At 43.8% G+C, this 20,655-nt stretch overlaps 3 protein-coding genes and 1 pseudogene across 5 annotated transcripts; all 4 read left to right on the top strand.

Annotated features, from left to right (window-relative positions):
• Positions 1–925: 925 nt before the first annotated feature.
• On the top strand, positions 926–18,124 carry fbxl18 (F-box and leucine-rich repeat protein 18). Of its 3 annotated transcripts, XM_046837787.1 has the most exons (6): positions 926–1,333; positions 2,532–2,729; positions 2,811–4,354; positions 4,471–4,689; positions 6,638–6,810; positions 17,982–18,124. In XM_046837787.1, the coding sequence occupies exons 1-5, from the start codon at positions 1,265–1,267 to the stop codon at positions 6,786–6,788; spliced, it is 2,181 nt and encodes a 726-aa protein (XP_046693743.1). In that variant the 5' UTR covers positions 926–1,264; the 3' UTR covers positions 6,789–6,810; positions 17,982–18,124. The 3 variants fall into 3 exon arrangements, with proteins under 3 accessions (XP_046693743.1, XP_046693741.1, XP_046693744.1); XM_046837785.1 differs by lacking the exon at positions 17,982–18,124 and having other exon boundaries at positions 6,638–6,888; XM_046837788.1 differs by lacking the exon at positions 17,982–18,124 and having other exon boundaries at positions 2,430–2,729; positions 6,638–6,888.
• LOC124378229 (endonuclease domain-containing 1 protein-like) lies at positions 7,845–9,578 on the top strand. The gene is made up of 2 exons (XM_046837789.1): positions 7,845–8,787; positions 8,893–9,578. Exons 1-2 carry the CDS (start codon positions 8,494–8,496, stop codon positions 9,442–9,444), a joined length of 846 nt encoding a protein of 281 aa, XP_046693745.1. The 5' UTR covers positions 7,845–8,493; the 3' UTR covers positions 9,445–9,578.
• On the top strand, positions 14,048–18,124 carry LOC124377908 (annotated as a pseudogene).
• A 432-nt stretch (positions 18,125–18,556) lies between these two features.
• LOC124378230 (endonuclease domain-containing 1 protein-like) lies at positions 18,557–20,353 on the top strand. Its single transcript, XM_046837790.1, has 2 exons — positions 18,557–19,330; positions 19,604–20,353. The coding sequence occupies exons 1-2, from the start codon at positions 19,037–19,039 to the stop codon at positions 20,132–20,134; spliced, it is 825 nt and encodes a 274-aa protein (XP_046693746.1). The 5' UTR covers positions 18,557–19,036; the 3' UTR covers positions 20,135–20,353.
• Positions 20,354–20,655: the final 302 nt, after the last annotated feature.

Below are 20,655 nucleotides of genomic sequence, written 5' to 3'. Positions count from 1 at the left end.
CAAAAAGTGGAAACTGTCTGCTGCTGAAGCTGGTCCAGGATGCAGTTAACATTGTGGATGTTAACAATGTGGCAGAACCTGTAAAGGCCCCTCCACCTTATTTTAAACACTGATGCTCTCCTGCAAACCAGCATCCCTCAGTCTCCTACCACTGGTCCTTTGAGCTGGATCTTTATCTTTGGGAAAAGGGTGAAGTTTGCAGGAGCCAAATCGGGTGAGTAGAGTGTGTGCAGAAGAACGTTATTTCTGGAGAGAAACTTGTGTGAGGAGAGCTCTGAGACTGGGTGCATTGTCGTTGCGTTTTCCGTTCGCTTTCGCCGAATGTCGTCCTTCAGACCAGCACCAGCTGCACTGCTCCTGATGCACACAGGAAGATGTCTTTTGGGACGCTGACTCATGAAGGTCGGTGCTCCCTGTGACCGTGTGTGTGTGTGTGTGTGTGTGTGTGTGTGTGTGTGTGTGTGTGCAGTCCTGTGCTGCCATCTGTTGGAGTGTTACATAACTAGATTTGAAACCTTTGATAGCACCTTGTTCATGGTCAAACACCAGCATGTCTTTAATCTGTGACCTAACAAAACGAGAAGATTCATAATAAACCTGCTGTTTGAGACTTTGAGTGACCGAAGCGAACATCATTTTAATATAGTTTAATATCACGGCTTTATGGGAGGAAAAGAATTCCACTCTAATTTCCTGGTTCATCTCCAACACAAAACAGTTGTTAGTTTAGTTTATTTGAGTTGAATTGGTTTTCCTTGTTTATGACTCCAAAACATTCCTTCATTGAGGTTCAAATTAGTCTTTTGTAAAAATGGAATGTGGGCCGTGGCTCAAATCTTCTCACTGAATAAATGCAGAATAATTCCACAGCTGCTGCAGTGCTTTCAATCAAAACACCCGAAATGAATAGAATTAGAGGAAGCACATTAGCCATTCCTGACTGCGCCATTATAAAATAACCTGGTCTCAGTGTAGAAGTGGAATCATGCGACTTTTATGACTAACTCTTTTCAGAGTTGGTTGTTTTTATCACGTTTGCGCGGAATCGTGTTTTATTTTTTAACAAACGAACAAATAAACTAAGCTAAACAATGGGGGAAGGAGTTCGGTGCACCACCCGGAAGTTGGTACGTCAGTAAATACGTTCCCCCCGCCCCGTGAGAGGCGTTTTAGCGGCATGCAGAATGGACACAGTGTAAATGAGATTATTTGTCGGGTTTGTGAGGAAACATTACCATGAGATTATATTAGTATTAATGCACATATGTCTGGGCTCGAGGTGAACTTCTCGAAGAAGAAAAAACAGGACGGAATGGAGAACTCGGAGGAACCGGTAGGTCGCAGTTAGCGCGATGTGACTAGCAGCTATTAGAGTAATAACAAACCTGACACCTGCAGATCTTTATTATTATTATTATTATTATTATTATTATTATTATTATTATAGAGGTTTATAATTCTGTTTAATATTTTAGGTGTTGACGGTGCTTTAGTTAAAAAAGTCCACATTGGAGAACGAGATAAATATAAAACACAGCCCGCATTGAACAAACATCTGTGTGAATAATATCATTCTTGTATTTTATATATTAATAAATAATAATGATATAAAATCGTGTGCACAGTTTTGCAGACAGACATGAGTTGATTAATATTCATGAAATCAGGGGACATGAATTCAGCCCCGCCCCTTTCCTGTGACAGCTGCTGGCAGATGTGGAGAGAGTAATAAATTATTCTACTCAAATAATAGTTACTGTTACTTCAATTAAATTTTAATTAAGTACGAGTCTAAAAATCTGCTCAAAACTAAAGTCACTCGTTGATAAAATGTTATTCACTTTTAAAATGTTTTTTATTAGAAAACACAATAACAATAAAACACAACAGTCGAATGTGAGGTATGAACTCTATAATGGCATTTAAGATATTGTGAGAAACGACAGGTTGAGAATTCGGACCGCGAGCGCACGTGTCCGACCACTTCGGTGTTTTCCGCAGAACTTTGATTGGACACTGCGTTCTTAACAAAAGTGTGTGATTGGTTCTGCAGTACTGCTCAAATCTAATGCAGCAGATCCGTTCTGAAATATAACGCTTTTTATTATTTTCATGCGACGTGTAAATCGTGACACTGCTGATAGAGCGAGCTTCATTGTGCACTGACGGTTTTGCCCCAAATCACCAAAAACATTAATTCAGTGCCCGTCGGTTTAATCATGACCGTGTTCCCGGAGCGCGATTTGTATTCCCCTTGCATTTAAAAAAATATATTTTTTTCAACCGATATGATTTCAGTGTAGTTAAGTGCAATACTTCAAACAAAACATAAGTAAAATTACAGACTTCAGAAAGAAGAAGTACACAAAAAAACATTAAATTAAAATGACGCGAAGAAATGTAATGTTACTTTCTATCTCTGCCTGCAGGGGGCGCACTCATGATGTCAGCAGAAGGGTGGTAAAGTTGTGTGAGTGTAATTGGTCAAACTCGTCTGTGTCTCAGCCCCTGTATGTTTGTGCTCTGTTCAGGCTCAGTGCTCTTCAGAGAGCATTTCTCTGTCTTCTGTGACCATCTCCGACTTCTCCGACGAGATTTTACTGCACATCCTGAGCTACATTCCCACTTACGACCTGGTGCTCAGTGTGAGTCGGGTGTGTCGAATGTTTCAGACTCTGTGCCAGGACAAGAGTCTGATTTCTCACGTACGGCTCCAGAAAGAGTACAGAGTGAGTACTGGAGCTGGAGAGAGATTTACAGAATTGTGTGGACTTTCCTGCTGATTGTTTATTTGCTCTCGGGTCTTTCAGGTGAGTGATGAAGCTTTGAGGAAAGTGCTGAAGGATCTTAGTGGTGACGTCCAGACCCTGGAGGCGAGCGGATGTTATTGGTTAGCCGGAAGTACCCTTGATGTTGTGACCCGCTGCGTCGGACTGGTCAGGCTGGACGTGTCAGGCTGGCGCGTGACCGCCGCACGTCTGTCGCGTCTCCTGGGTTCGCTGCGTCTGCTGCGCTCGCTGGCGCTGGACATCGGGACGGGATTCGACCTGCAGCAGCTGAGCGGCGAGGGCAAAGCGGCCCTGTCGCGCCTGAGCGAGCTGAAGCAGACCCTCCTGACGCCTTCGTACGGTGTGGTGCCGTGCTGCGGAGCCTTACAGAGCTTGAGTCTGCACTTGGAAGTGGCTGAGGGTTGGCACGAGCCCAGTGCACACCTCCAGCTGATGGTGGGGCAGAGCAGTGTGCCGCGTTACCACAATCTGCACTGGTTCTCGGCGCGTCTGGCACCCGGAGAGGTCAATCGAGCGCTGCTTAGTCTCTTTTTAGCCGCGTTTAGCATGCGTGTTCCCGAGGGCCTCACCGGGCTGGTCGTCGCCATGCCCAGTCCTGCCCCGCCTATTCCTGCCTCCGCCGGCTTACTGACTCAGGGCATTTTATCAGCCGGGACTGCGATCAGCGCGTTTCAGCTTCCCCAGTCGTGGCTGGATGGCGCCACGTTGAGGCGGATTTTGGGATACGGATGTCCGGCTTACTTGAACATGTCGCGCTGTGCGGTGCCGGGATTTGCACCGCTGTGCGTGTTATTAGGCGCCAGGTGCGAACTTTCCCCGCTGCGTAGCCTCAACCTGCGCGGTAAAACGGAGGAGGAAGTGGACGCGGAGGGCATCAGGACACTTATTGAATCGTGTCCGCGACTTACCCACTTCAATCTGACCTCCACGCACTACCATCATAACACCCCAGAAAAGCTTGACGGCCACCTGTGCGTGGCTCTAGGACATCTTCGTCACCTTCGATCGCTAGCCCTTCCTGCGTGCGCGCTGTCACAGGGGCCACCCGTGCCATCCAACAAAGCGGATCTGGCTGCGAAAACGTCCTCCGAGTCACTGCTGCTTGGGCTGATGAAGACCCGGCGCGTCGGCGTTCCGACCTACCAGCCGTCGCTCGACAACACGGGGGCGCTAAAGCAGGAGCAGGAGGGTGAATCAGAGTCTTTCCTGCACCCGTTAATTACCGGCTGCCCGTATCTGGTCGAGCTGGAGCTGATCGGAACGGGGTTCCTCTCAGCCATGCCCAGGTACGAGCCAGCCATGCGCAAAGATCCCGCCGCCTGCTCCTGGTCCTTCCAGGTCAGAGACGAGCAGCTGGCGGCGTTGGGGAAGCTCCGCTTCTTGCGCAGGCTCACTTTGGCTCACCTGCCCGGGGTCCTAAAGGGTACTGGGCTTGTCCAGCTCGCTCTGGGGTGCAGGGACCTTCAGGTGTTATCCCTTGCCAACCTCGGGTCATTAAAGACTGTCAATTACGCAGCGGCTCTGCAGGAGGCACTCAGACACTGCACACAGCTCAGAGAGTTCAGGTGAGTGCGCACACACACACACACACACACACAATAAAGTGTATAATGGCACAATCGTGGAGTCGATTGAAATGTTCGTCGTGTATATTTATGAATATGTTTGTTTACTGCGGCAGATTGGAGCAGCCGTACTTCAGCGCCAACGCCTCCTTCTTTGAGGCGCTGACTCACTGCCGCCTCCTCCAGCGCCTCTGCCTCGTCTCGCGCCATGGGACGTTCCAGCACCCTGCCGCCTTCACTTTCATGCAACGCTGCGAGGACGTCGTGATGTTCCACATGTTCACCGGAGGAACTCTCGTGGCCTGTAAAACACTGCAGAAAACACTGCTGGACAGGTCAGTGTTCATCCGCTCACCTCTCTCTCTTTATCACGTGCACGTTTCCTCACGTTCCTAGGTCTAACATTATCAAAAGTATTGGGACGTTTTACTCTTTCCAGCCGCATTTGGTTCTTCTGAATGCCGTTGTTTGTAAAAAACACATACCAAATCAATCTTCAAACATTTGACTATAAGAGTATAAACCAGACCTTCAGCGATGTTCTTCTGAAACAATCAACCTCTTCTTAATCCCATCAGCATATCATTACATCTACATCATTTTGTGTATATTCATGGAAATATAATATAATATAATAATATAATATTTAGACTCTTGGCAAAAACACTTGAAAATGAACTCGCGTGTCTTCCATTTCTCTTGATCCTTCCTGAGATGTTTCTACACTTCACTTGATTCTACCTGTGGAACAGTTTAATGCACTGAAGAACACAGTGGCCTCCATAATTCCCAAATGGGAGGACTCTTCCATGAGCTGGTCACCTGGTGAAACTGAGCAATCAGGAGAAATCTGTTCACAGTTGCACAAATACATGAACGAATCGTTCCTTAAAATGTCTGTTCCACGATGCCTCGCTCCCGTTGCCAGGCAACACTCCCACTTCTATAAAGTGCAAACATCCAAATAGAACAGAAATCACACTTGTGCCACCTAGTGGTGCTCATAGGCCTTACATCTGCATAAAACAGCAAATCTTGTGTTCATTCAACGGTTCAAATATGTTTTGTTGCTACAGGCAATTTTTATTTGTTGTGACAGGAGTCTTTTGATCGCAAAGATCGCAGACGCCTTGGCTAGACAGAAGCTTCTCTTTGGTGCAGAATGGATAGAAGTCTGTTTGGAGTTTGCCATCTGAAGAACCCTCAGACTGTGTAAAACAAGATTCTCTGATCTGATGAAACCAAGATTGAACTGTCTGGTCTCAGTTCTAAATGTTATGTACAGAGAAATTTAGGCACTGCTCATCTCTTGCGCAAAAACATCTCAGAAGTGAAGCATGATGGTGGCAGCATCATGCATTGGGGTGTTTTTCTGCAACACAAGAGGGGATTAGAAACAACTCTGTGAAGGTCCTCGAGTGGTCCAGAAAGACCCCTGACATGAACCCTTTTAAACATCTCTGGAGAGACCTGAAAGTGTTTACTGACGCCGGAAGCTTCCAGTGTATCCATCCATCTATCTACAGATTATTTAATATTTTGTGATTCCTCTGTGTGTGTGTGTGTGTGTGTGTGTGTGTGTGTGTGTATGTACTTGTTGATATCCATTTTTAAAAACTGATACTGAATAAAAAAAACAAAAAAAACGTAAAATACTATTGAACTTTTATTAAAAAAATAAATAATATAATGAACAGTACTGAATCATGAAAATGTACTAAATGAAATAAATATGAATATATTAATAAATAGAATTATATAATTAACTAATTGTAAATCATAAGTATAATATAGAGCTCTCCGTGCACGCGCGCAGTCTCACGTGTAAAAACAAACGTGTGCTGTCAGGGATTGGCCTCTAGAGGGCGCTCTTGTGATGACAATCGGTCTGGATATTTTGTTTATTAACTCTTTATATTATATAAATGATATATATTATAATAGTTATAAATAAATGCTCTGAATGTAAATACATGGAAGTGAAGATTTCAGGTCATCTGAAGTTCAGCCACCAGTCGTTACATATAAATATATATATATGTTTATATAAAGTTATTTTGTCCCATTCAGGCTTCTATACTGTTTGAGTTTTAATACACTGAAATGCCAATACTTTCCAAACAATATCGGAGCATGCAGCTATCTCAAACATCAGAATGGGTTTAACCTGGACTCCGCAATGTTCCTTGGGACACTGAGGTCTGGTAGAAAAGCTCATTTGTGTGAGTAGCTGAACAGCTGAAACTGTTGGTGTTGAACAAAGCTGTCACTTTCTTCCTGCAGTTTGTCTGCATCCCGTCCAGCTCTTAGTGTGGTGGTCTACCCGCTTCTTCATGAGGACTTGGGGAACGTGATCAGGGAAATGCCTCTGTGCCATCTGGACGAGATCACTCTCTTCAAGACTCGTGTGGCAGAAGATCCCACTGTGCTGTGAGAGAGATAGAGACACGTCTGACATTGTGTTGTGACCGATGCAAACCGAACGCAAAAGACCCAATAAAGGAGTGCCAAAATCCCACCACTCATAAAACAAAGATTCTGTTGGTGCATTTTTTTATCTTCTTATAGTTACAGGAGGTTAATGCATGATGTGGAGGTGAAGAATGTCCTGAGGTGATATGGAGAGCATTATAATGGTGTAAGGTCTCACACCTAGTTGTGGATTATCACCACTTCTCACAGCTTTGAGGAAATAAACCTGCTGTTGATGTTTGCAGAGTGAAAACTGACTGAATGGATTATACATGACCCATTAGATTGAGAATTCTGCTGCTCCGAATCACACACAGAGATAAAGTAGTGCCAGAGAGAATTCAGTGTGCCTGTGCTCCATCTCTGCTAATGATGAAGCTGTTGGAGTCTCCTGGTGCTGTTTATCTTTCTATTTCTCATTTAAATATTTTCTCCCAAATGCAGCTCAGTGAGGTCATTAGGAAATGGGTACAATTGCTGTCTCCCTCTGGCTGGAGCTGGGGGTTACTATGGTTACAGGGGTTTATAAGCAGCATTCATTTAGATTCAACTGACAAACGCAAACTTCCAACTCTCTGAACTCACACCTGAACTCCTTCAGCCAATCAAAATCCACTATTCACACCTGAACTCCTTCCAGCCAATCACAATCCACTATTCACACCTGAACTCCTTCCAGCCAATCACAATCCACTATTCACACCTGAACTCCTTCCAGCCAATCACAATCCACTATTCACACCTGAACTCCTTCCAGCCAATCACAATCCACTATTCACACCTGAACTCCTTCCAGCCAATCACAATCCACTATTCACACCTGAACTCCTTCCAGCCAATCACAATCCACTATTCACACCTGAACTCCTTCCAGCCAATCACAATCCACTATTCACACCTGAACTCCTTCCAGCCAATCACAATCCACTATTCACACCTGAACTCCTTCCAGCCAATCACAATCCACTATTCACACCTGAACTCCTTCCAGCCAATCACAATCCATTATTCACACCTGAACTCCTTCCAGCCAATCACAATCCACTATTCACACCTGAACTCCTTTCAGCCAATCACAGTCCAGTATACTAAAACAATCTGCTGTTAGTAAGTGATGAATGTGAGACTCAGTCATGGATCTGAATTCTGTGTTGAACACTTGGTTCTGTAGCTTCCTGTTTGTAGGATGAGGAACAGGGTAACTGAGAGAGAAGTCAGTTTATATTTCATGCTTATTTACTAATTTTTATTAATGTTTTGATAAAGAACTTTTCATTTGGCTCTGCTTAACCAGAGTTGTTTGAATAGAGACTTTTATTATGAAAAGCTCAGAGTGACTCAGGAAGAAAGATGTCAGGATCTGTGCAGACTATAGTTATGCTGTTTAAATTGAATTTAACTTTTAAAAGGGTTACAGAGACAATGTTTATTTGTTTTATTTATGTCTTCATACAGTCTTTATTTTTTTTTTGTGTAATTAGTTGGAAGCAGTCGATAAACAGCCCGTCATCAGAGAATCCTTGTGCTCTGTAAATTACTGGGGGGAGCTACAAACAGGGTGTCACATCTCTGCTGATGAAGCAGATCTCGTGTATAAAGTCTCTGACTCTGGGACTCTGCTGCATTCGGTCATTCAGCAAACATCACGTTCCACGATTGAATCCATCATGAAGCTCCTCGCTGTTCTCCTCGTTCCTCTCCTGCTCTCAGTCTGTCTGGGTAAAGTGGGAGATTTTATTCGGGACTGTCCAGGTTTCTTCCTAAAGCTAAATGGAGTCATTTCTCCTCCCACAAGGTTTGTGGGCAATCAATATAAACAGATCTGTCAAACCCTGAATGATAAAGTTGAATTCGCATCTTTTTACGACACGAACAACAGGATCCCCGTTTACTCGGCTTACAAGTTTATCGGAAAAGTGAATTGTACACGAAGGTCTGGAAAGTGGTTTATCGAACCTCAGGTAACTAAACAATCTTTTACAACTTCTTTTATAAATTATTTTAGAAATGACAACAAACATTACATATAATCTAATATTAATATTAAAGATTTTGTGTGTGTGTAGCTGGATGATCAAACTCAGGGTGTAAACATGAAGAGTGAGTCTGGTGGTACGTACGGAGATCATCAGGCTCTGAATAAAGATTATGAAAAGCAAACACCCCGGGGTGAATACCATAAAGGACACCTGGTTCCTGTGTATCACTCCAGTACCCAAAGCTGTGCTAATGCCACCTTCACGCTCACCAACGCTGCTCCTCAGGAGGCTTCGTTCAACATCAGATGGTTTCATCATGCAGAGAGCAAAATGGAGGAGAAGATGAGTACAGACTGCATTAATAAGGGCTGGAATGCGTATGTGGTGACCGGAGTGGTCCCAGGAAACACCAAGCTGAAAAATAGAGTTCTGATCCCCAGTCACTACTGGACCGCATGCTGCTGCCTGGATAACAACGACGTACCCAAACTCTCACTTGGGTATTATGCAGAAAATATAAATAAAAGTGTAATAAATGAAGTGACCCTGCAGGCTTTGGAAAATGAATTAAATATAAAGTACGGGCAAAATTTCGCTGTGTTCCCTGGAGGATGTAAAATGAATATAAGAAAGTTTTGATCTATTTTACAGCCTGTGTGTTTCAGGAGTCCTGCATCTCCTCTTTCTGCATCTCCTCTCTCTGCATCTCCTCTCTCTCTCTCCATCTCCTCTCTCTGCATCTCCTCTCTCTGCATCTCCTCTCTCTCTCTCCATCTCCTCTCTCTGCATCTCCTCTCTCTCTCTCCATCTCCTCTCTCTGCATCTCCTCTCTCTCTGCATCTCCTCTCTCTGCATCTCTCTCTCTGCATCTCCTCTCTCTGCATCTCCTCTCTGCATCTCCTCTCTGCATCTCCTCTCTCTCTCCATCTCTCTCTCTGCATCTCCTCTCTCTCTCCATCTCCTCTCTCTCTGCATCTCCTCTCTCTGCATCTCTCTCTCTCCATCTCCTCTCTCTCTCCATCTCCTCTCTCTGCATCTCCTCTCTCTGCATCTCCTCTCTCTCTGCATCTCCTCTCTCTCTCATCTCTCTCTCTCTGCATCTCCTCTCTCTGCATCTCCTCTCTCTGCATCTCCTCTCTCTGCATCTCCTCTCTCTCTCTCCTCTCTCTGCATCTCCTCTCTCTGCATCTCTCTCTCTCTCCATCTCCTCTCTCATCTCCTCTCTCTGCATCTCTCTCTCTGCATCTCCTCTCTCTGCATCTCCTCTCTCTCTGCATCTCCTCTCTCTGCATCTCTCTCTCTGCATCTCCTCTCTCTGCATCTCTCTCTGCATCTCTCTCTCTCTGCATCTCTCTCTCTCTGCATCTCCTCTCTCTGCATCTCCTCTCTCTCTGCATCTCTCTCTCTGCATCTCCTCTCTGCATCTCCTCTCTCTGCATCTCCTCTCTCTGCATCTCCTCTCTCTGCATCTCCTCTCTCTATCTCCTCTCTCTGCATCTCCTCTCTCTCTGCATCTCCTCTCTCTCTGCATCTCCTCTCTCTGCATCTCCTCTCTCTATCTCCTCTCTCTGCATCTCCTCTCTCTCTGCATCTCCTCTCTCTGCATCTCCTCTCTCTGCATCTCCTCTCTCTCTGCATCTCCTCTCTCTCTGCATCTCCTCTCTCTGCATCTCCTCTCTCTGCATCTTCTCTCTCTCTCTATCTCCTCTCTCTGCATCTCCTCTCTCTGCATCTCTCTCTCTCTCTGCATCTCCTCTCTCTGCATCTCCTCTCTCTGCATCTCCTCTCTCTCTGCATCTCTCTCTCTCTCTGCATCTTCTCTCTCTCTGCATCTCCTCTCTCTCTCCTCTCTCTCTCTCTGCATCTCTCTCTCTCTCCTCTCTCTCTGCATCTCCTCTCTCTCTGCATCTCTTTATATCCTCGTAACAAAAATCATTCGTATATCTGTTGTATTATGTAATCAGTTGTTTTCTGTAGGAAACTCAGTCACGTGTGAAATTCTACACTTTTCCTTCTGCTTTGACTTAATAAATCAATAAACAATCGCAAACCAATCAGATCTCCTGACTTCATTACAATCAGATCAGAATAATTCATTTTATTTTCCATTTATAAAGAGCATCTTTATAAATGTTTGTGAATGTTCATAAGGGTGTGTGCACACATTCCTACATCTCTATATGATAAAAACACGTCTGAAGGAGAATCTGAAGAAGGAATATTGTGTAACGGTCAACATTCTGATAACTGACTTCACAAGTGATACTTTCCTCATACCTGCAGTGAAACTCCAGACTAAAACATGTGTGTGTGTGTGTGTGTGTGTGTGTGTGTGTGTGTGTGTGTGTGTGTGTGTGTGTGTGTGTGTGTGTGTGTGTGTGTGCTGTTGGATTAAAAAGTAGCTTATTTATGCTTAAGTAAACATAAACCATAGGCAAGTGCCCATAACACTCACTAGACATGTAAAAAGGGCCACACCCAACACAAACAGAAATAACACACAAACTGCATGAATCATGAGTGGGGAAGTTAATAATAAATGCCATAAAAGGGGATGGAGAACATGTCTTTTGTGAAGCTCGCCTCAAGCACAGGCCAAAAAAGAGAATAATCAGTGAAATCTACCCCATTTGTGGAAAGCCTAAGCAGCCTACTAAAACCATCAAAGAAATAAAGTTAAGAATATATTTAAAAATACTAATGAGCTTATGCAAAGTAATAAAAATGCAAAAAAAAAAAAAAGAAATATATATATATATAGTGCCCTCCACAATTATTGGCACCCCTGTTTAAGATGTGGTCGTGGACTTCTAAAAATTCTCCTTTTTTTTTTTAAAACAACATAGAACCCAAATGCAAAAAGAGAAAATCCAACCTTTCATTTAAGTACATAACTTTGGTGGTAAAAAAAATCATACATTTAGAGAAAAAAAAAAACCTGAAATCATGTGTCCCACAATTATTGGCACCCCTAACAATCCCTCTGAAAAATTTAATTGTTTTTTTTTTTTTTTTTATATATATTTTCTGTAGTTGCTAAGGTTGGTCAGGGTATCTAGGGACTTTTAATTAGTAATTCATGATTTCCTGTTTCCTGGGGTATAAATATGACGTGACACAGAGGCCTAATTCTCTTACCTATTTGTCAACATGGCAAAGACAAGAGAACACACCATTCAAGTAAGGCAGATGTGTGTCGACCTTCATAAGTCAGGCAATGGCTACAAGAAAATAGCCACTCGCCTTAACTTGCCGGTATCTACAGTCAGAGGAATCATTAAGAAGTTTAAAACAACTGGAACAGTGACAAACAAGGCTGGAAGAGGTCCCAAGTTTATCTTGCCACAACGCACAGTGAGGAGGATGGTAAGAGAAGTAAAAAAATTTCCCAAGCTCACCGTCACAGAATTGCATCAAAGAGTGGCATCTTGGGGTCACAGAGTCTCCAAAACAACCATCAGACGCTCTCTACATGCCAACAAGCTGTTTGGGAGGCATGCAAGGAAAAAGCCTTTTCTCACTAACACTCACAAACGTAAACGTCTGGAGTTTGCTAAGCGGTACTGGGACTTCAACTGGGATCGTGTGCTTTGGTCAGATGAGACTAAGATTGAGCTTTTTGGCAACAAACACTCTAAGTGGGTCTGGCGTAAAACAAAAGATGAGTATGCCGAAAAGCACCTCATGCCCACCGTGAAGTATGGTGGAGGATCTGTGATGCTGTGGGCCTGTTTCTCTTCCAAAGGCCCTGGGAACCTTGTTAGGGTGCATGGCATTATGAACGCTTTGAAGTACCAGGATATTTTAAATAAAAACCTGATGGCCTCTGCCAGAAAGCTGAAGATGGGTCGTCATTGGGTCTTTCAGCAGGATAATGATCCAAAACATGTGGCAAAATCTACACAAAAGTGGTTCAGCAGTCACAAACTCAAGGTCCTCCAATGGCCATCTCAGTCCCCAGACCTCAACCCAATCGAAAACCTGTGGGGCGAGCTAAAGAGAAGAGTGCATAAGAGAGAAGACCCAGGACACTGGATGATCTAGAAAGATTGTGCAAAGAAGAATGGTCAAAAATCCCTCTCTCTGTGTTCTCCAATCTTGTGAAATGTTATAGGAGGAGATTAAGTGCTGTCTTGTTGGCAAAAGGTTGTACAAAGTATTAACATCAGGGGTGCCAATAATTGTGGCACACATGATTTCAAGTTTTTTTTTTTTCTCTAAATGTGGGATTTTTTTTTACCACCAAAGTAATGTACTTAAATAAAAGGTTGGATTTTTCTCCTTTTTTGCATTTGGGTTCTATGTTGTTTAAAAAAAAAAGGAGAATTTTTTTGAAGTCCACGACCACATCTTAAACAGGGGTGCCAATAATTGTGGAGGGCACTGTATATATATATATATATGTATAGTATAATCTATGAAATAAGGAAAAAGCAAAGTACTTGCACGGGCAAGCACTGTCCACCAAGCGAAGTAAAATAATGAAGTGAAACAGTGGTATATCTCGAAAAATCTCTAAGACAATGGTAATCAGAATAAATCTTTTGATTGTTGGAATATTTGAATGTTAATGATAGTTAAAAATACTTGGGGGAAGGTTTACCGTCCAAAGATTTCCAATAATGGTAATAACTGATGGTAACTGAGAAGGGTGCAGGTTTGGGGAGTTTTCAATGTTAAGGGAAAAAATTTATAAAAACAGGAGGAAATGCCAGCTGTGGTCAGACCATCGATGTCATGACATGCAGATGCTCCTGGGGTTATTACGGTTTGCTGCAATAAACTCTACCTTTGCTCTACTCATCCAAGTGTCTTGGCTTCTTTTGAAGAGACTATTTTACATTTTACTAACATCGGAAGCAGCTCGGTCTGAGAGACAAGAAATTGCATTCGCAACAAAAGTGTGTGATTGGTTCTGCAGTACTGCTCAAATCTAATGCAGCAGATCCGTTCTGAAATATAACGCTTTTCTTTCTTTTAATGCAACGTGTAAATCCTGACACTGCTGATAGAGCGAGCTTCATTGTGCAATGATAGTTTGCGTTCGGTGCCCGTCGGTTTCACCACGTCCATCTCATCTCGTCTCGTCCGTCTCCATCTTTCTTTTTTTCTTTTTTTTTTGTGAGTTTTGCGTGTTTTTTCTGATATGATTTAAATGTACTTAAGTGCAATACTTCAAACAAAAGATAATTAAAATTACAGATTTCAGAAGTAGAAATCACAAAAAAACGATTAAATTAAAATGACGAGTAAATATGATGTTACTTTCTATCTCTGCCTGCAGGGGGTGCACTCATGATGTCAGCAGAAGGGTGGTAAAGTTGTGTGAGTGTAATTGGTCAAACTCGTCTGTGTCTCAGCCCCTCTATGTTTGTGCTCTGTTCAGGCTCAGTGCTCTTCAGAGAGCATTTCTCTGTCTTCTGTGACGAAGTCGGAGATGGTCACAGAAGACAGAGAAATGCTCTCTGAAGAGCACATCCTGAGCTACATCCCCACTTACGACCTGGTGCTCAGTGTGAGTCGGGTGTGTCGAAAGTTTCAGGCTCTGTGCCAGGACAAGAGTCTGATTTCTCACGTACGGCTCCAGAAAGAGTACCGAGTGAGTACTGGAGCTGAAGAGAGATTTACAGATTTGTGTCGACTTTCCTGCTGATTGTTTATTTTCTCTCGGGTCTTTCAGGTGAGTGATGAAGCTTTGAGGAAAGTGCTGAAGGATCTTAGTGGTGACGTCCAGACCCTGGAGGCGAGCGGATGTTATTGGTTAGCCGGAAGTACCCTTGATGTTGTGACCCGCTGCGTCGGACTGGTCCGGCTGGACGTGTCAGGCTGGCGCGTGACCGCCGCACGTCTGTCGCGTCTCCTGGGTTCGCTGCGTCTGCTGTGTTCGCTGGCGCTGGACATCGGGACGGGATTCGACCTGCAGCAGCTGAGCGGCGAGGGCAAAGCGGCCCTGTCGCGCCTGAGCGAGCTGAAGCAGACCCTCCTGACGCCTTCGTACGGTGTGGTGCCGTGCTGCGGAGCCTTACAGAGCTTGAGTCTGCACTTGGAAGTGGGTTGGCACGAGCCCAGTGCACACCTCCAGCTGATGGTGGGGCAGAGCAGTGTGCCGCGTTACCACAATCTGCACTGGTTCTCGGCGCGTCTGGCACCCGGAGAGGTCAATCGAGCGCTGCTTAGTCTCTTTTTAGCCGTGTTTAGCATGCGTGTTCCCGAGGGCCTCACCGGGCTGGTCGTCGCCATGCCCGGTCCTGGATGGTGCCATGTTGAGGTGGGTTTTGGGATACGGATGTCCGGCCTACTTGAACATGTCGCGCTGCGCGGTGCCGGGATTTGCACCGCTGTGCGTGTTATTAGGCGCCGGGTGCGAACTTTCCCCGCTGCGTAGCCTCAACCTGCGCGGTAAAACGGAGGAGGAAGTGGACGCGGAGGGCATCAGGACACTTATTGAATCGTGTCCGCGACTTACCCACTTCAATCTGACCTCCACGCACTACCATCATAACACCCCAGAAAAGCTTGACGGCCACCTGTGCGTGGCTCTAGGACATCTTCGTCACCTTCGATCGCTAGCCCTTCCTGCGTGCGCGCTGTCACAGGGGCCACCGGTGCCATCCAACAAAGCGGATCTGGCTGCGAAAACGAAAACGGGGCGCTAAAGCAGGAGCGGGAGGGTGAAGCAGAGTCTTTCCTGCACCCGTTAATTACCGGCTGCTCGTATCTGGTCGAGCTGGAGCTGATCGGAATGGGGTTCCTCTCAGCCATGCCCAGGTACGAGCCGGCCATGCGCAAAGATCCCGCCACCTGCTCCTGGTCCTTCCAGGTCAGAGACGAGCAGCTGGCGGCGTTGGGGCTTGTCCAGCTCGCTCAGGGGTGCAGGGACCTTCAGGTGTTATCCCTCACCAACCTGGGGTCCTTAAAGACTGTCAATTATGCAGCGGCTCTGCAGGACACTGCACACAGCTCAGGGAGTTCAGGTGAGCGCACACACACACACACACACACACACACACACACTACAGTGGATAATGGTACAACGTGGAGTTAATTGAAATGTTCGTCGTGTATATTTATGAATATGTTTGTTTACCGCGTCAGATTGGAGCAGCCGTACTTCAGCACCAACGCCTCCTTCTTTGAGGCGCTGACTCACTGCCGCCTCCTCCAGCGCCTCTGCCTCGTCTCGTGCCATGGGACGTTCCAGCACCCTGCCGCCGTCACTTTCACGCAACGCTGCGAGGACGTCGTGATGTTCCACATGTTCACCGGAGGAACTCTCGTGGCCTGTAAAACACTGCAGAAAACACTGCTGGACAGGTCAGTGTTCATCCGTGCACCTCTCTCTCTTTATCGCCTGCACGTTTCCTCACGTTCCTAGGTCTAATATAATCAAAAGTATTGGGACGTTTGACTCTTTCCAGCCGCATTTGGTTCTTCTGAATTCCGTTGTTTGTAAAAAAAAACCACATACCAAATCGATCTTCAAACATTTGACTATGAGTATAAACCAGTATCAGACCTTCAGCGATGTTCTTCTGAATCAATCCACCTTTTAATCCCATCATCATATCATTACATCTACATCATTTTGTGTATATTCATGAAATTATATAATATAATAATATAATATTTAGACTCTTGGCAAAAACACTTGAAAATGAACTCGCGTGTCTCCCATTTCTTTTGATCTTTCCTGAGATGTTTCTACACTTCACTTGATTCTACCTGTGGAACAGTTTAATGCACTGAAGAGCACAGTGGCCTCCATAATTCCCAAATGGGAGGACTCTTCCATGAGCTGGTCACCCGGTGAAACTGAGCAATCAGGAGAAATCTGTTCACAGTTGCACAAATATATGAACGAATCGTTCCTTAAAATATCAGAGTGTCTATTCCGCGATGCCTCGCTCCCGTTGCCAGGCAACACTCCCACTTCTATAAAGTGCAAACATCCAAATAGAACAGACGCCTTGGCTAGACAGAAGCCTCTCTTTGGTGCAGAATGCATAGAAGTCTGTTTGAAGTTTGCCATCTGAAGAACCCTCAGACTGTGTAGAACAAGATTCTCTGATCTGATGAAACCAAGATTGAACTGTCTGGTCTCAGTTCTAAATGTTATGTACAGAGAAATTTAGGCACTGCTCATCACTTGCCCAAAAACATCTCAGAAGTGAAGCATGATGGTGGCAGCATCATACATTGGGGTGTTTTTCTGCAACACAAGAGGGGATTAGAAACAACTCTGTGAAGGTCCTCGAGTGGTCCAGAAAGACCCCTGACATGAACCTTATTAAACATCTCTCGAGAGACCTGAAAGTGTTTACTGATGCCAGAAGCTTCCAGTGTATCCATCCATCTATCTACAGATTATTTAATATTTTATGATTCCTGTGTGTGTGTGTGTGTGTGTGTGTGTGTGTGTGTGTGTACTAGATATCCATTTTTAAAAACTGATACTGGATTAAAAAATAATAATAATAACGTAAAATACTACTGAACTTTTATTACAAAAATAAATAATATAATGAACAGTACTGAATCATGAAAATGTACTAAATGAAATAAATATGAATATATTAATAAATAGAATTGTATAATTAACTAATTGTAAATCATAAGTATAATATAGAGCTCTCCGTGCACGCGCGCAGTCTCACGTGTAAAAACAAACGTGTGCTGTCAGTCGTTCGCCTCTAGAGGGCGCTCTTGTGATGACGAACAGACCGATCCAGATCGATTATTTATATATATATTTCTATAAAATGTTTATATAAAGTTATTTTGTCCCATTCAGGCTTCTATACTGTTTGAGTTTTAATACACTGAAATGCCATCACTTTCCAAACAATATCGGAGCATGCAGCTATCTCAAACATCAGAATGGGTTTAACCTGGACTCCACAATGTTCCTTGGGACACTGAGGTCTGGTAGAAAAGCTCCCAGATTGTGTGAGTAGCTGAACAGCTGAAACTGTTGGTGTTGAACAAAGCTGTCACTTTCTTCCTGCAGTTTGTCTGCATCCCGTCCAGCTCTTAGTGTGGTGGTCTACCCGCTTCTCCATTAAGACTTGGGGAATGTGATCAGGGAAATGCCTCTGTGCCATCTGGACGAGATCACTCTCTTCAAGACCCGTGTGGCAGAAGATCCCACTGTGCTGTGAGAGAGAGACACGTCTGACATTGTGTTGTGATGATTTCACAGATTATTGTGTACACACACACACAAGAGAGTTTCACAGACCTTCTATCTGTCGCCAAACCGAACGCAAAAGACTGAAGTCCCAATAAAGGAGTGCCAAAATCCCACCACTCATAAAACAAAGATTCTGTTGGTGCGTTTTTTTTATCTTCTTATAGTTACAGGAGGTTAATGCATGATGTGGAGGTGAAGAACATCCTGAGGTGAAGTGGAGAGCATTATAATGGTGTACGGTCTCACACCTAGTTGTGGATTAGCACCACTTCTCACAGCTTTGAGGAATGAAACCTGCTGTTGATGTTTGCAGAGTGAAAACTGACTGAATGGATCAAAATAACGCTTTGTTTTATTATTTTATATACGACCCATTAGATTGAGAATTCTGCTGCTCCGAATCACACACAGAGATAAAGTAGTGCCAGAGAGAATTCACTGTGCCTGTGCTCCATCTCTGCTAATGATGAAGCTGTTGGAGTCTCCTGGTGCTGTTTATCTTTCTATTTCTCATTTAAATATTTTCTCCTCCATGGAGCTCAGTGAGGTCATTACTAAATGGGTACAATTGCTATCTCACTCTGGATGGAAGTGAATGTTACTATGGTTACAGGGGTTTATAAGCATCGCATTCATGCAAACTACCTGTGTTCAACACTCTGAACTCACACCCGAACTCCTTTCAGCCAACCACAATCCACTATTTACACCTGAACTCCTTTCAGCCAATCACAATCCACTATTTACACCTGAACTCCTTCCAGCCAATCACAATCCACTATTCTCACCTGAACTCCTTCTAGCCAATCACAGTCCAGTATACTAAAATAATCTGCTGTTAGTAAGTGATGAATGTGAGACTCAGTCATGGATCTGAATTCTGTGTTGAACACTTGGTTCTGTAGCTTCCTGTTTGTAGGATGAGGAACAGGGTGTCACATTTCTGCTGATGAAGGAGATCTCGTGTATAAAGTCTCTGACTCTGAATCTCTTCTGCACTTGTTCATTCTGCGAACATCACGTTCCACGATTGAATCCATCATGAAGCTCCTCGCTGTTCTTCTCGTTCCTCTCCTGCTCTCGGTCTGTCTGGGTAAAGTGGGAGATTTTATTCGGGACTGTCCAGGTTTCTTCCCAAAGCTGAATGGAGTCATTTCTCCTCCCAAAATGTTTGTGGGCCGTCAATATAAACAGATCTGTCAAACCCTGAACAATAACGTTGAATTCGCAACTTTTTATAACATCAAAAACAGGATCCCTGTTTACTCGTCTTACAAGTTTACCGGACAAGTGAAATGTACACGAAAGACTGGAAAGTGGTTTATCGAACCTCAGGTAACTTAACACTCTTTTACTCTCTTTAACTTTTTTTATAAATAATTATTTTAGAAATGACAACAAATATTACTTATAATATAATTTTAATATTAAAGATTTTATCTTTTACATTCTCTGTAGATTTAATTTAATCATTTACATTATAAAATTAACACATCAGACATTTATCATTTACATATGGTTTAAAAATCTATTTTCTGAAATGATATATATTTATATATGTTGAGTATGTTACAGTGTGTGTGTGTGTGTGTGTGTGTGTGTGTGTAGCTGGATGATCAAACTCAGGGTGGAAACATGAAGAATGAGTCTGGTGGGAATTACGGAGCTCATCAGGCTCTGAATGAAGATTATAAAAATCAAACACCCCGGTGTGAATACCATAGAGGACACCTGGCTCCTGTGTATCACTCCAGTACTCAAAGCTGTGCTGTTGCCACCTTCACGCTCACCAACGCTGCTCCTCAACAGGCTTCGTTCAACAGGAGATGGTTTCATTATGCAGAGAGCAAAATGGCGAAGAAGATGAGTACAGACTGCATTAATAAGGGCCTGAAAGCGTATGTGGTGACCGGAGTGGTCCCAGGAAACACCAAGCTGAAAAATAGAGTTCTGATCCCCAGTCACTACTGGACCGCGTTCTGCTGCCTGGATAACAACAACAAACCCAAACTCTCACTTGGGTATTATGCAGAAAATAAAAAGAACAGTACAATAAATCAAGTGTCCCTGCAGGGTTTGGAGAGGAAATTAAAGATAAAGTATGGCCAAAATTTCACTGTGTTCCCTGGAGGATGTTAAATAAATATAAGAAAGTTTTGATCTATTTTACAGCCTGTGTGTTTCAGGAGTCCTGCATCTCCTCTCTCTGCATCTCTTTATATCCTCGTAACAAAAATCATTCGTATATATGTTGTGTTTTGTAATGAGTTGTTTTCTGTAGGAAACTCAGTCACATGTGAAATTCTACACTTTTTCTTCTGCTTTGACTTAATAAATCAATAAACAATCGCAAACCAATCATATCTCCTGAATTCATTTTATTTTTCATAGGAATAAATATTAAATAAACAACAGTAATAATAATAATAAGAAGAAGAAGAAGAAGAAGAATTAATAAGAATAATGATGCTGATGTGAATGTTTGAGATGGGAAAAGTTCAAGTAGGGTGAGATGAGGTCTTCAACTAAACATCTGAGAAATTGTGCATCACAGGTCGGGGAGACGTCGCCATCGGAGCAGCACAGAGGCCAGACGTCACCATCGAAGGAGCCCAGAGGTGAGACGTCGCCATCGGAGGAGCCCAGAGGTGAGACGTCAC

This window comes from Silurus meridionalis, chromosome 24 (genome assembly GCF_014805685.1).
Source record: "Silurus meridionalis isolate SWU-2019-XX chromosome 24, ASM1480568v1, whole genome shotgun sequence".
Classification (NCBI taxonomy): Eukaryota; Metazoa; Chordata; class Actinopteri; order Siluriformes; family Siluridae; genus Silurus; species Silurus meridionalis.
This window is presented reverse-complemented; position numbering and strand designations above follow the sequence as displayed.